This window comes from Diachasma alloeum, unplaced genomic scaffold, assembly GCF_001412515.2.
Source record: "Diachasma alloeum isolate Michigan unplaced genomic scaffold, Dall2.0 Dall_scaffold_01766, whole genome shotgun sequence".
In the NCBI taxonomy this organism is placed as follows: Eukaryota; Metazoa; Arthropoda; class Insecta; order Hymenoptera; family Braconidae; genus Diachasma; species Diachasma alloeum.
In genome coordinates, this window is record NW_021681851.1 from 35,254 (window position 1) to 50,317 (window position 15,064).

Here is a 15,064-nt window from a genome sequence, read left to right on the forward strand (position 1 = left end):
TTATGAAAAATTCAATGGCAGTGGAAACCGTCCGAAATTAAACTAACCCCCGTCCAGAAATTAACTTGTTTACCCTAATTTGATAAATCTTGAACGTCTCGTTTTTGACTATGGTCAAAAAACAGTAAAAAGTGAGTCAAGTTAGTGACTTGAAAGAGAGATGACGATTCTTATATATAATAAACAATGAAGCCGTGAAAAATTGGTTACGCTAATTAAAATACTAAAATTTCAGTTACAAATTCTGATATTCCCCGTGATTACCTACAATAACCATCTCGATATTAATAATAAAAGTGAATTATGAATATCAGCCTTAAGAGTCGAGTCCCGGGAATTCATTATTTGGTCGTTATGTGCGCATGTGTGTGTGTATGTGCGAGCAACACTTCATATTTCCACAAGTTCCCGAGAGATGGACGAAGCTGACGGCGGCGATGCGCCCTCTCTCTGCCCCTGAGCGTCATCCGCGAGCCCGCCCGGCCCCCCGGCGAAAAAAAACAGTGAAAACCCGAAGGTACTGTGATGTTGTCAACGTTATTATCCACCAAAATAACGCGTTTATCGCATTATCCCGGAATTCAAAAGATTGCATAAGTTTTCGGGTCACATTGATGACATAAGCGTAACCCCGCGAACGACTTTTAAGTCACGAAAATCGAGGTTTCATTTATCGGAAGAATTTAATCAGCCACTGGTGATACATTATTGGTTATGTTTACGCGTCAGTTGTGTGTGGAACGATTGAGAAATTACAATCGATATTGTTTTGATACCGACACAAGCCGGAAATAACATCTGCACAAAAAACTCGAGTCGCAAAAGTAGTTTTTGTTTCTCATCAAAATGAGTACGGTTGAAAATCCAAAATCTAATCGACTGAGCGGCATGATTGTTCAGCGCTCGGCAGTTGTGTTATTCGTCGCTTTATCATCGTTGTTATTTATTTATCTGAATCAAGTGCAACCGAATTATTACATCGACGAGGCATTTCACATACCGCAAGTGCAAAAGTACTGTAATGGTACATTTTTTGAGGTAATTATTATATAAATGATTATGAAATGTAATTAGAACGTCAATTGGGAGGGAATAAAACGAGATAAGGAGGCATGTATGAACGAATTTAATACAATACGTCGCATCTGCTAGGAAATTCTAATGGAATTATGTTGGAATTTTATTCCGATTCTCTTGAAGTTCTAGAATTCTATGGTTTCTTTCTATCACGCAGATTTCAGCCAATCAGAGTGCAGTATTCGAGTGTAATACTGTTTTATTTTGATAATTCAGCAAATTTAGAGTCAAAAATAATCCGTCAAATCTATTGATGACTCAGAATCAATTGGGTATTTTCCGCGATTTGTAATGAAAAAAATTCGGTGAACAAAACTTGAGAATTTCATGCCCAAGAATTTTTATGAATTTTTTTTTAGAAAAATTGGAATCAGTTGACTTTTTCTACAATCAAATATCCAGTTCTAAAATTTTCAATAGAAATCAGTAGGAAAAGTGGAAAATTAGGAATAGCACTGGGCTTTCCTATGGAATTCTTGTATAGAAAGTCGGATTTTTGCTGAGTTTTTAATGAATATTTTTGAATTCAGAAGAGATGGAAAATTTTTCACGAGAATCTTGTTTGTGAGGCACAATTAGAACTGAAAAAAAGGTTTTGATAAAACTTGAGTCTCCTTTCCTCTTTGCGATATTCGGCACAAATTGAGTTTTTATCAAAATCAACTTATCTCGTTTTACCAAAGCAATACTGAATTATTCAGTAATGATACTTCAAGAACTTGAAAGTGATTGGATATTACCCGTGAACTGCATTGCATACAAATGAACGTAGGGAATTTCAAGGATATTTGAGTACTCGGACAATATTTGCATTTAAACGTAGGCCATAATTCTTCTGATCTTTCCGAGAATATTTATAACTAACCAATCAATTCGTCAAATTAACTGGTTCACAAAAAATATATAACTCATGAACATTTTCAAAAAGTTCAGTCTTCATTTGGCTCTACTCTTCCCTGCAATTGACAATTTCTTTTTGTTATGCGAGAATTTATTCTAAATCTCTGGTTAATTGGCAAAACAACGATAAGTGTTTTTTTTTTGAAAATGTTTTTTTTATTAAATCGCTCCCTATAAATTTGTGGAAGCGAAAACTCTTCTCCCAGTTTACCAATTCACGACAAAAATATAGTAGAATATAATAATTATGCGAAAAATAATAGACAATAACTTATGCGAATATATTTTCTGTTGGTCACAGGGGAAAATCTATTATCTGCAGCAAAAAATAACTTGCGACAGTGAGATTTTTCTTGCAAAAACAATTATTATTCTTGTATTAACAGAAATTTAAATTACGGCCAATCAGTCTTCGCATTAACACCAAGAAACTTCGTTCTTCATTCCTCATCAGCAATAGAATTTCCCTGTGATTTTATCGCATGAAGTCGAATACCGCAATGTTGTTAGTTGCGATTGTGCTTGAAAAAATAATAAAATCAAATCATGATAGTCAACATTTTTCACTAATTTTCCAGTGGGATAAAAAGATAACAACTCCACCAGGTCTCTACGTCCTCTCAACTGTCCTCTTAGCCCCAATAAAGCAATGTACAACCCTGTTCCTACGATCCATCAACTTGATATTGACATTTTCAAATTTGTATCTGACGTACAAAATATTGAGTACAAAAAAATGGGCCCGGAGGGAGGAGAACGCATTGAAAAAATTCGGAGTTGCCTTCGCAGTGACAATATTCCCTCCACTCTTCTTCTGGTTTTTCTTGTACTACACTGATGTGTTATCGATAAACTTGATACTGCTGACGTTTCTCTTGCATCAGAGGGAGCATTACAACGCCTCGGCTTATGTAGGTGAGTCTAATCGTCTTAAACAACACAACCGGAACAATGAAATCTGATTAAATCGGAGGCAAGAAATGACGACTAAAGTACTTTTTTTTTCCAGGTGGCTGTTCAGTGTTTGTGAGGCAGACCAACATAGTATGGGTAATTTTATTAGCTGGTGAGCGTGTTTTAACGCTGATTGAAGCACAAACACCACGAAGTATCGAGACACTGGTGAATAGAGGGCTTCATACGACTCCAATGCACGCAAAAGTAATGAAATATTCTGGGAATATGTTTATTGATCTATTTCGTAACAATGTGGTGCAAAATAATGAGTCGAAATTACCATTTTTTTTGATTATACAGCTTTTTCGACGAAGACTTTTTTCCTAAAGGAAATGCTTTCTCCGAAATCATCACTCTTTAATGAGATAATTTGATATTTGATGATATCGGAGTATTGCAGCAATTTTTTTCTGTAGTTCTGTATCAGAGCCTTCATTAAAGCCCAATTCTACACCAGCAGGCGTAATAAAAATTCATAGAAAGTCTTTTTCTCTTGGAATTATTAAAAATTAACTAACATTGATATGTAATCAGTATCATATATTGCAAAATGCAATTCGAATGATACTGATTATGTATCAATGTTTCCAAATCGAATTCACGTAATTTCATTTTAAAATTTCATGAAAGAAAATGTTAAATCCTGATTATAAGCAGATGTGGGAGATCGACTCATTACGTTCCACCACTTTCCTACTAAATTCCAAATCCTAAAATAAAAACTGCACTGACAATATACCTCCAATTTTCAGCTACTCTGGAATAACGTTGTCCATCACATCAGACGTGGGAAGCTTCCATTCATGAAATTCATCGGAGAGATGTGTTCAAACGTGCGTGGCCACATAAAAGTACTGATAACATTCTTAGCATTCGTAATCATAAACAAAGGAATTGTCCTGGGTGATCGTAATGCCCACGTTGCGACAATTCACGTGCCTCAACTCTTTTACTTCACCGTATTCTTCTCTGTCTTCGCCTGGCCCTACGTCTTACCTCAGTGGAGATCATTCCTCCAGTTTGTTCGTAAACATTGGATCATCACGAGTGTATTATTAGCATTATTCACGACTATCGTGCACAATAATACCCTCGTGCATCCTTATTTACTCGCTGACAATAGACACTACGTTTTTTACGTCTGGAACAAAATAATGGGACGCTATTACCTGGCGAAGTATCTCCTAGTGCCAATTTATGGTTTTTCGATTTACGGTCTTTTGGCTTGTCTGCAAGATTTGAGATACCTCTCAAAGGTCCTCTACATCGTCAGCATCTCCGTCATTCTGGTCCCCCAGTTATTACTCGAGCCACGTTATTTTGTCATTCCTTACGTTCTATTGCGCCTCAACATGACTGAACCAAAGCCTTGGCAATTGTTCATGGAGTTGATTACTACTGCTCTCATAAACTTCCTCCAATTTTATATTTTCGTGACTAAGAGCTTCTACTGGACAGACCAAGAAGGTCCACAGAGAATATCATGGTAATTTTTAATCATGACTTTGTTTTTCGCACTGGCAAATGCCAAACTGCGTACGTATACAGGTTCATTTCGAATGAATAGGTTCACAGATGACAATGAATTCAAAGATGAGTATATATTCTGTATGTAATCAATTTTTTTATCTACGACTGAAGAGTGATATTGTAACTAGGAATAAATGTGGAGATAATATTAAATTAATGAGATCCGTTGTCCATTACAACTAAGCGAGATCTTATATTTCAATATTTTACATTTTACAAAGAAGAAGTCTTAAGTGTAGTAATCACTTCTGGATTTTTATTCACTATTATTGAGTATGCCGTATAAATAAGTAGCCTCACAGCTCTTCTCTTCATTTCATTTCGTATTATACAAATATAATACATGTTTCCTGATTTTTTTTGTCTCTGTTCATTCTCGTCGATGCAATAAGGTAAAATTATTGACAATAAAACTTGACAATTATACGAGCATTATCTTCATCGACATTTTTCATCTCAATGTAAAAATTACAATAAATAAGTTGACAATGTACATGTGGTAAACAGTTACACGTACGTGTAATAAGTGGACAGGGCTTGTTACCCAGTGTCTCGGGCTCAAAGTGTCATTACGTCATAATCCAAAAACCTCTCACAATCGTCTCAATATAATTCGTTCGAATATTGGGTAATAAATTTAATTTTCAATCTATATTTGAACAAGGTTGTCGTTGTGCACGGGGGGGGGGACTCACTGTGTCATCACTACGAGTGACATTTAATGCATGTATTTGGTTAATGCCTTCATAGCATATTTAATATAACACATTTGTTCACAATTATCATTGCCTAACGCTTCGCCTTAATACACCGAGTATTTTTAATATCATTTTATAATTTACGAATTGAAATAACTCGGAAGCGCTTGAAAAATTTATCTCAGTGTTCTTTTCTTTAGTTTTCTTCTTTTTTTGTTAAAAAACTAAATCTCTGAATTCAAGAATTAATTATCATCGATTGGAATTTTCTTCATAATTTAATTTAAAAATTAATGCTCTCGTTTTATTCAACTTATGGGCTAATCAAACGTTTGCATTTCTGAAAGAAACCATTCCGTTCTTTATCATTCAGCCTCGCCTCGCGTAATTACCCGACAGTAGGAAGTTATTCATTCATAGGCACTGGATCACATTGTTTATTACATTCCGTTGAAATCGGAACAAAAAAAAATCTACCCGATGATCATTTTCACCTGAAATATGATCGGCAGTCCAATATCAAAGATGATCATTTCACATCTGCATCATATTATTTGCTGCTTGAGATCAACTAAATTAGTGGCACCGTACAGTTTCATGTTCAATGCTGCACTTGGCTCGTTTTTCTTGGTTTGCGTGTGCCACGCTAGTACTCGGGTGCAATTGTCAGCTAAAAGTTCAACTTCAGTGGCATTGAATGGCGCTAGACTCTTTAAAAAACCATCCTCCTCGTAACCAGCGCGATATGGCATTGTAGCGTTTGGCCGTTGCAGGAGAAATTTGACGCTAACAGCAAAGCCCGCCATGTCAACAGGAAACTGTCTTCCTGCTACCCAACCGTCGTAAAAACCCGAGAATTTTCCATCTTTCACTATTGGTGTGCTCAAGCCGAATTTTGTGCACAAACCCACTGGAAACATGGAGACTTTCTCGGTTTGCCTTATCTGAAATATATCAAATCAAATCGTGAATGGAATTTTAATGAGCGCCGGGAGGGGGGGGGGGGCATATTGAATCTTATGGAAAGCAAGAAATAATTCAGGTGAATATATTCTTGGACTTTGCATTCATTACCTAATTGAAAACTCCGTGGAATTTGGGACTGAAGATGTGTGAAAAAATTTAATATAAAACCCTAGCGAATTCGCTAGACAATTCTATTGGATTTCTGTTGAACTTTCTGTTAGTTTTTGGCCGATTCTATTGAACTGTTCAATAGAAAAACTTCCACTCCATCAAATATTTTCACGTGGAATATATTTTCTCGGCAGAACTAACTTTTCTCTCAGTGAAGGTCTTCTATCGGAAATTGAGCAATTTAAATTTACTTCCTGACAAAGAACCATCAACATGCGAGGCATTTAGCATGAAAAATGACGCTGTTTGAGAATGATACAAAAATAATTTAAAACTTGTTTAAATGAGAACTGCCGAGGCAAAAACGTGAATATCTCGGAAACTAGAATCGATAGTGGGCCCTTTTTTCATACGGGCGCACACGTATAAATTCCCATCTTCAGCCTCGCCTTTGGCTCCGATTATAATCACATTGGTCAGGAAATACCCGTATGATGAAATCTACTATTTTTCCTGCCGCCAGCTCGAATTCTTCTAGTAATTTAATTTCTGTGAAAGCTCTTAAATTTCTGTTTACCAAGTTGCTTAACTTTCCTGCAGTAAAACTGTTCCACTCCATCAAATATTTTCACGTGCAACATAATTTTTCGGTAGAACTTTTTCTCTCAGTGAAGGTCTTCTATCGGAAATTGAGCAATTTAAATTTACTTCCCGACAAAGAATCATCCACATGCGAGACTTTTAGAATTTTTCTCTTGTATGCGTGTCAGTTTGAATAATATCGTCTCCTTCATCACCCAGACATTTGCCGGGTCACTAGTTCGTTATTCAACAAAAGCGTTGGAAATTGAACCCACCGTTACCAACTAACTTGTGATATATTACGTCAACTCCCTTCAAACTCTCTCACGTGCATCTCCAGTTTGATCAACTACCACTCAAAACTATCCGAGAATAGCCTTAGGCGTAAATTTGATAGCTCACCTCATTAAAAAGATCAATATCATAAGTATTGTCATCATCAGCGAAGTAGAATACTCCTGAAGTGGCATTAGCTCGGATCCACTGAAGACCACGATTGCGATTAGAAACGCCTCTCGGTTTCGCCCCCTTCTTGCTCTTGAATTTATCCGGCATCGGAGCTGTGGTGATTATCAGCAAAGGTTATAGTACATTTTAATAGGAGTGTGTAGGAGTATATTGTGTTAATAGCGAGTAAAGTTCCAATTTTTCGCATGCACGTGTAACACATCCCATTTTTTGTGATATCTGCCGAGTCCATTGTTTGGAACGCTTCACGCATAATAAACCGTTTCGAAAAGTGCAGTTTTCACGCAGGTATCACAAAATAGTATATTTCGTCACTAGGCCCGATAAACTGCGATTTAACAAAGCGAAGCGAGATTTTCGGGCCTAATGACAAAAAATATTGTTCGATACACGGCCGTGGGAACTTTTTCTTAATCTTAATACTGTCTTACCAATAGCTTTCAAGAATAATAATAAATCAGTTTACCTATTAAATGCTCAAATTTGATCCCAGTCCTCTTAAGTAACTTGGTGACTTGCTCAGTAGGGACTTTAGCGTCCTCAATGACCAGCCAATGGATATTCTCGACTAGCATGAGTGTATGCGACATTCTAGTCAGCTCAGGAATTTGTTCTGGCCGCCTATAAGTCGGTGTGATGATGTAAAGAGGATCCAGTGTACTCTTCTTCTTGGCTGGTAGAGGACAAGGTTTCTCAGGTCTAGTTGCATCTGGCTTACTCAATTGTGCCCATAGCTCCTGAACCAGATGATTAGCCAACTCGGGGCTGAGACCATTTGAATTTTGCACCGTTCGCACGGCAGCGCGTATCTGTTGACAGTTTGAGAAGGTTGTCAGTGGGAAGGTCTTTGTGAAGTGGTTACTCATTGCAAGTTAGCTCAATGCTGTTATTGAAGCAAATCACTTGTCTCGTCATGACAATGACGCGATTTTCTTGTACACACTTAAACGAATCAGCACGCGACAGTAGTCGCAGCAGACAGCAATCATGGTAGCAGATACCGTATTTAACTACTGAATCGTCATTGATTTTTTTTAATGTAATTCTCAGCGTGCGTACATTTATCACCTTGAGATAATGACGGACGATAATAGTCGGGAAATTCGTGTCATGAATGCATATCGGTAGTGTTCAAATATTGGTATCACATTATCATCAGCATTTCTAGCAGTTTGAGACATTCGTAGAGGGGAATTATCTCTTGAGGTAATGATAGTGCCATTTATATTTTTGCAGAAATTTTTTTGTTAGGGATATCCAAGGATCTTTTACAGTTCGGTACAGCAGATCACACTATAGATTCGACCATTTTCAATCATCAAATTTGTCAATTTAATTAAAAAAGCATTTCACTGGAGGAATAATAGCCAAAGTACTTGGATATCCTTAAGTTGCGTGATAGAAATTCGAAAAAATTTATGCTTTGTTAGTACTACAGAAATATACTGCAGCATATCAGTTCGTTGCAAACATTTGCTTCATATGAATGAATAATGCGAGTTGCGGGAACTTTCGCAAAGCTTAGTTTTCTTGTTCTGGAATTGATTTCAGGAAGCATTTTAAATACAAATTGATTCATTAGGAATTCGAAAAAGATTTCTAGAATAGGAAATTTATTTATTTATCTATTTCCCGGAGAATTTTTTTTTTTAGAAAACTCAAGAATTTTCTCAAATCATCACAAAACGCGCGGCTCATAAGACGCTGTACAAATGATATTTTTAATAATTTTTTTACAAAAAACTGAACAGTCAATTGTGTTCGGACTCCTTGCGAAATATTTCTGGTTATTTTATGAATTTTTTCTCACAATTTCACATTTTTTGTACATTGTCGACTGTTCCCATGTAAGTGACAGCGGAAGTACCTTAAGAAGGAAACTGGCTGGAGACCCTAGTAAGATTCAAGCTCTTCTTCACTGTCGTTGAAAATTTGGAAAATTTTGTCTAGTTTTTTGCAGAAATGAAAAAAACGAGTGACATGAATATTTGGATTTCATCTTTTATACCATATCGTTAGCTAATCAATTTCATAATTAAATTAATCGTTTTCCATCTGCATCTTGATAGCTATTGAGGCAAAACGGATCGTTCACATAAAAACAAATCACTTGTAACAAATCTTCTTTTGTCATATTTCCTATTATCAACAAACGAACAAACTTCATTGCGATTATAATAAAAGTTGACTGACAAAGTCGAAAAAATTTGCCCTCACAAATGAAATTGTTTCTAAGACAAATAAAAACTTTTTCCAATAGTTTAGTAACACGGAGAATTCATTACTAGTAAGTGGAGACATGGCGACGGATTTTTCTGCGGATCTATTGTTTCAAGTCTCGATGAAATTCATCGGTTTCTTGAATGACACATCTCCAACTATTTTCCCTTAAGTTTAGAAAAATGTTGTGTATTTAGGGAGGTTACAATTCACAGACTTATAAATAGGTTAATCGAAATGAGTAACAATTGTCTAGCGATTTACCATTTCCTCTGAAATCCTGCGGAGTCCACTGTAGTCGTACATCTCCGAGCCGGGAATATTGGCAGCGCCATAGGGTGATGCTGGATCCGGGCTGTTAAAATCCGTCAATTGATCAAATCTCACGAAGCTGGATAGGTGATACTGATAGAATACCACGCATACACCTATCAAAACAACTACCCCCATCTTCATGGATGGCTTCATCGTATCTGTACCTAGAAGACAAGCACAAAGTGTTCAGGTTTGCGTTGTAAATTTTAGGTGGGAAGGTTATTCTGTCACCAATATCGTCAATTGCTTCCGTGCCAGTTCACATAGAAAAATCTAAACGTAAATTACCTTTGAGAAGTCATCTTTTACGCTTTCTGAAGCGTACTTTACGCTTGAAGTTGAAGCGTAAATTACGCTCAAAATCCCTGTGAATTACGATTACATAAACGTAATTTACAATTTCGTATTCGTAAATTACGATTTTTTCCGTATTTTACGTTTACTTATCCGTAATTAACGACGAAGAAAAAAAAGCTATTTTAAGCGTAAAATGCAATGTTTTTTTTTGGAAATGATGCCACATGAGTAAATCGTACAATACATTTCTATTAAGATCGTAATTTAGAAATTCTTAAGGATATCCAAGTACTTTGGCTATTTTTTGGTGTGAAATGCTTTTCCACTCTTTAGTCGAACATGAGAGCTTTCATTTGAGCCCCATTTCACCCCAAGTTTCCGAACATCTTACAATAATGCTATTATGTAAACTTTACAGGTCTGAATTTGAATCTCGATATTGAACCGTTAGAAAACATTTAAAAAATCTAAAAAAAATTTGAAAGTTCACTTTTGAAGGAAGATTGATAAAATAATGAAAATATGACAATTTTGGAAAATTACAAGCATTTTCTATAAATAATTTATAAACAATCAATTACATGTTTAACAAAACGGTTTCAAAAAGTTTAAAAAATTTCAATTATTTATTTACAAACAGAATGTTGAGAAAATAATTCTGTACAAAATGTAACCCGAATGATGCAGAATATTCATGATTTATTTCAAATTCTTATTACGCATTTTAATTGACAAATTTGGTGATCGAAAATGGTTGAATTTATAGTGAGGTCTGCACCAAACTGTAAAAGATACTTGGATTTCCTTCAGCCTGAAATACGCTTAGTGATACGTAAAAGACGCTTTCTTTGAGCGTAATTTACGTTTTTATTTTGACTGTAAAATACGTCTTTTTGAAGCTCAAATTCCGATATTCAAATTTTGGCGTTGAGCGTAGATTAAGTTTAGTAAACCGTAAGTTACGCTTAGCAAAACGTAATTCACGTCTGGGGTTTTCTGTGTGTTAAGGCCGAATATTATCTATAAAGAAAACTGAAAGTAATTTTTCACTGGTCATTTATGAAAAATATCTGTGATGAATCAATACTGAGGGAAAAATTAAATTTGCAGAATTTTTTTCCCTAGACATCGTACAGGACGATTTCAATTGCTTTTGTGGTCCTCAAAAATTCTGACTAGAGGGCATATTTGTCCCCTTATAAGAGACAAAATTGTCCTAGCTTAATATTTGCTCCTCAACATTCAAAAATAAAAATCGAGAATAAAAATACAATCCCTGTTTGTTAGGAATTGTAGAAAAATTGTAAAAACCTCATGCGGAGAATTTCATTGTAGTCATTGTTTTAGACATCGGCATAATCATGAATTTTAAATAAAGTAAAATTTTGAATGAGTCAATTGGTTAATATTACTCAACAATTTTTCAATTATTGAATTAATTATCAATTAAATATTCAAATTTCGTATTATTTTCTAAATCAATAATTGAATTCGGAAGATTGACGATTATTCGGCTAATTGAAAATCCTGTTTATGAAATTAGAATTATTTATTCAATAGTCAATTGACAATTCCATATTGTCAATTATTTAATTCATAGTCATTTGGAAATTTAAATTACTAATTAATTTATTATTTTTCAAATTTCAATAAAGGACAAAGTCTAAAATTTTCTTCATACAAAGTATTTTCTAATGAATCACATTTGGCTCCGCGAACAGGTTTCGGCCCACAAAATCGCCCCTGATTTTCTGGATAATTTTTTTCCAATTTTTCTCTCCACGGACAGAAAAATCATTAATACCGAAGTGACATCAACGAAAATCTTCATAAAATTGTCGCCATCCTTTTCAGATCTCCAGATATTCATAAAAAAACTCACCCTCAAGCCGACTTATCCTCTTCCGCCACTCAACGACTGTGTTTTTTCATGACTTTCGTCAACTTTTGCCTCCCAGATAAAAGGATCGTTAATAACACAGAATTAATGGCTCTGAGCTGGATTTTTCTCCCCCGAAACTATCGAAAGTTGAATAATCAATAGGTCCCCTAAGTGCACTGCTTCATTATTCACAGAAATGAGGTAGACCATCCAAACAACGAGAGTACTATTTTAGTAATCGTACCAGAACTATCGTAAAACATGAAAGTGAAGTACTTTTCCCCCCAGTGAGTAATAATCTACTCCTTCATAGTCAGTCGACATCCCACTGTCGTTATTTATCGGTATAAACGTCCGCGTGATAACGAGCAAACCGCCTACGAAGTTGTTATTATACCTAAAGAAAAATCCTCGTGGCGTGACAATATTTAACATGTCGTGGAGGAACACTTGCTGAGTATTTCACTAAACCAACGTGACTAAGAATAATACAAGAACACTTCTCATTAAAAATGAAAAGTATGATGGGGATGGGGCCGGTAAATCTGCGAAGAGAGGTCGTGAAAAAGGGTATAATGATGCATTTATGTGAAAGCATGTGCTTTTGTATGTGATATGGACTTCGATTCTCATTGGCTCACACTTTTTTGTTGAACCTGCTGATAATAAAAAAAAAATAGTGCAGCAGGCATGGTAGGAAGACCGCCCTCTCTATTTTTTTCACGTCAGCGCATTTATCTATGGCTGCAATTGTGTCTCACATCGTGACGTGTGATTGTTTCACCATTGTAAGCATTTTTTTCTGAAATTTCTCATCGTTCGGTTTTGTTTCCCGGTCGCTAGTGTATCACAATAAAAAATGTTCACGTAAACACTCTGAAATATTTGTTTTCATTAAAATATCAGGAATTCCGGCGTGGATGCGCTGTTTTTAGATTGAAATTCTCCTGGTATTTATTGCTGTTTGGAATTTGCGAGGTTTTAGGAGTGTACGGACTGGGTTGTGGTTTTTTTACTGCGCCGGCAGCCCGATTACTCGGCAATGCTGCCTCGAAATCTCACGATCGTGACCTCTGGATGTTCAGTATCCATTGAGCTGGTTTATCTTTCTTCGTGTTTTATAGTCGGGGATGATATGAAACATATTTGCAATATTTTTATACATCGTCTGTCGGTAGAAATAGTCTCCAGCATTTCTTGCTACACAGAGTCTCATTCATTCATTTCAAACGAGTTTCGTTAACTATTAATGAATGGTAGAGTTGAATATGACCAAATGAATATTCGTTAATAGTTAACGAATGGTTCACTTGAAAGGTGAAAGTCAAGTCAAACAGGGCTCCTCAAATATGCATTTATTAATTATTAAAGAATGAAAATGATTGAATACTCATCTAATTAATGATGAGATCTATCTCATTAATTGACTATTTTTAGGGAAGCATACTAAATTTTTTTTCTGTGTTCACTCCATGATTACTTGACTCGTTCGGTGATTTTTCTCTTTTTTCTCCTTGTACTCAGAATATTTCCACTCCGTCTCTTTGAAAACGTCTCAATATTTTTATCGTCAATCGAAAACTACTAGACTGGTCGTAGATTTGTTTCTCTTGAACCTATGCGATTCTCCATTTGCACACTGGCATCAAAGAGTGTACTTGATGATTCAGGGCGGGGTAAACATACTAGCACCTTTCCGCCGGGTCGAAATCAATATCCCGGGATTGCGGAAGTGTTGGGCGCACCTTAGAACCCTCAACTTTTCCTCGTATTCCTGGGGTATTTACGATAGCACGTTTATCAAAACTTCCCGATTTAATTCATCTAATCAAAGTTATCCCTGGAGCAACTCCTCGGAAGAACCAAAAATAAAAAAAGCCTCTCTTCGCTGCATAACGTCTCTCCACGTCTTCAAGTTTTAATTAATTTCAATGTTTGCGGGGGCTCAACGGGATTGATGGAGAATTAATAATGGAAAACCTTCGCGAAAATTCATCATTAAATCCCGAACAAACAAAATTACGCGCACAAGCGTTAACGGAATATTCTCACGCGTGAACTGGGTTTGTACGCTGATAGAACGGATTAGTTATTGTTAACGAATGGATTTTGGTTGGAAGTTAGGGTCTATTCGGTCCCACCAAATGTTCATTCGTTAATAGTCAACGAATGTATATTTGAGGAGCCTTGTTGGACTTGACTTTCGCCATTCGAGTGAACCATTCGTTAACTATTAACGAATATTCATTTGGTCATATTCAACTCGACCATTCGTTAATAGTTAACGAATCTCGTTTGGAATAAATGAATCATTCTATCAGTGTAATTATCAGTTTTCTGGAAAACTGTATTTTACATATGGAGAAAAAAGTTGGAGACGAATTACCAAACAAGTCACGTAATCGTGGAGTTGAATTCATTTTTAGGTCTTTTTCACCAAATGTCGGGGCAAAAAATGCGAGCAGAATGGTGAATTTTTCTCCGCCGACTCGGGACAATTTACTAAACGCGAGGGTAATTTGTGTCGAAACGGCACAAATTACATTCGTTTAACGATGTTTCCACGGTAGAAAATTGAAAATTTCTGTTGGAATGACTTGTTGTTATCCAATATTTGCATGATAAAAAAAGAAAAAAATTGATTCTCAGTCAATCCTGAGAAATACGGGTGGGCGGAATACACGGAAAAGATTCGGAAATATTCCTCAAACACTCAACTGGGAGATAAGTCAAGTTAAACTGTTTTATCAGCTCCCCTATAATCATTCGACTGGTGAAAAAACTTGGCGGAATTTTTTGGGAAAAGACGTTGAATTCGATTCAAGGGGAAAAAGTCAATGGAATTTTAAGTTTGTTCGGAAATCCAAGTAAAATCTAATTTTTTTAGCGGCAGGCACGGCAATTTTACAATTTAAATGAATTTTCACGTGAAAATGAATATTTACTGCCACGAAATGTAAACGAACTGCGCGCCCTCGTATACTAATGTACTATTATTCAAATATTTCTTCAACTGTTTTTGAAAATAGATCACTTGTTATTGCTTCTTGTTGAGAGAAAA

General features: G+C 35.8%; 2 protein-coding genes across 4 annotated transcripts in view; one reads left to right on the forward strand and one right to left on the reverse strand.

The window, feature by feature from the left end:
• The first annotated feature begins 467 nt into the window (after positions 1-467).
• On the forward strand, positions 468-4,968 carry LOC107046715 (putative Dol-P-Glc:Glc(2)Man(9)GlcNAc(2)-PP-Dol alpha-1,2-glucosyltransferase). The gene is made up of 4 exons (XM_015269394.2): positions 468-1,038; positions 2,556-2,892; positions 2,987-3,138; positions 3,687-4,968. Exons 1-4 carry the CDS (start codon positions 847-849, stop codon positions 4,422-4,424), a joined length of 1,419 nt encoding a protein of 472 aa, XP_015124880.1. The 5' UTR covers positions 468-846; the 3' UTR covers positions 4,425-4,968.
• Positions 4,634-15,064, reverse strand: part of LOC107046716 (galactosylgalactosylxylosylprotein 3-beta-glucuronosyltransferase P) — a 47,025-nt gene continuing 36,594 nt past the window's right edge. For all 3 annotated transcript variants that reach the window (XM_015269395.1, XM_015269396.1, XM_015269398.1), the window contains 4 exons: positions 9,774-9,988; positions 7,756-8,098; positions 7,224-7,381; positions 4,634-6,106 (listed from right to left, as the gene is read on the reverse strand). In XM_015269395.1, the coding sequence (XP_015124881.1) occupies positions 5,708-6,106; positions 7,224-7,381; positions 7,756-8,098; positions 9,774-9,977 (1,104 nt within the window). In that variant the 5' untranslated portion in view covers positions 9,978-9,988 and the 3' untranslated portion in view covers positions 4,634-5,707. The remainder of the gene's footprint in view (positions 6,107-7,223; positions 7,382-7,755; positions 8,099-9,773; positions 9,989-15,064) is intronic.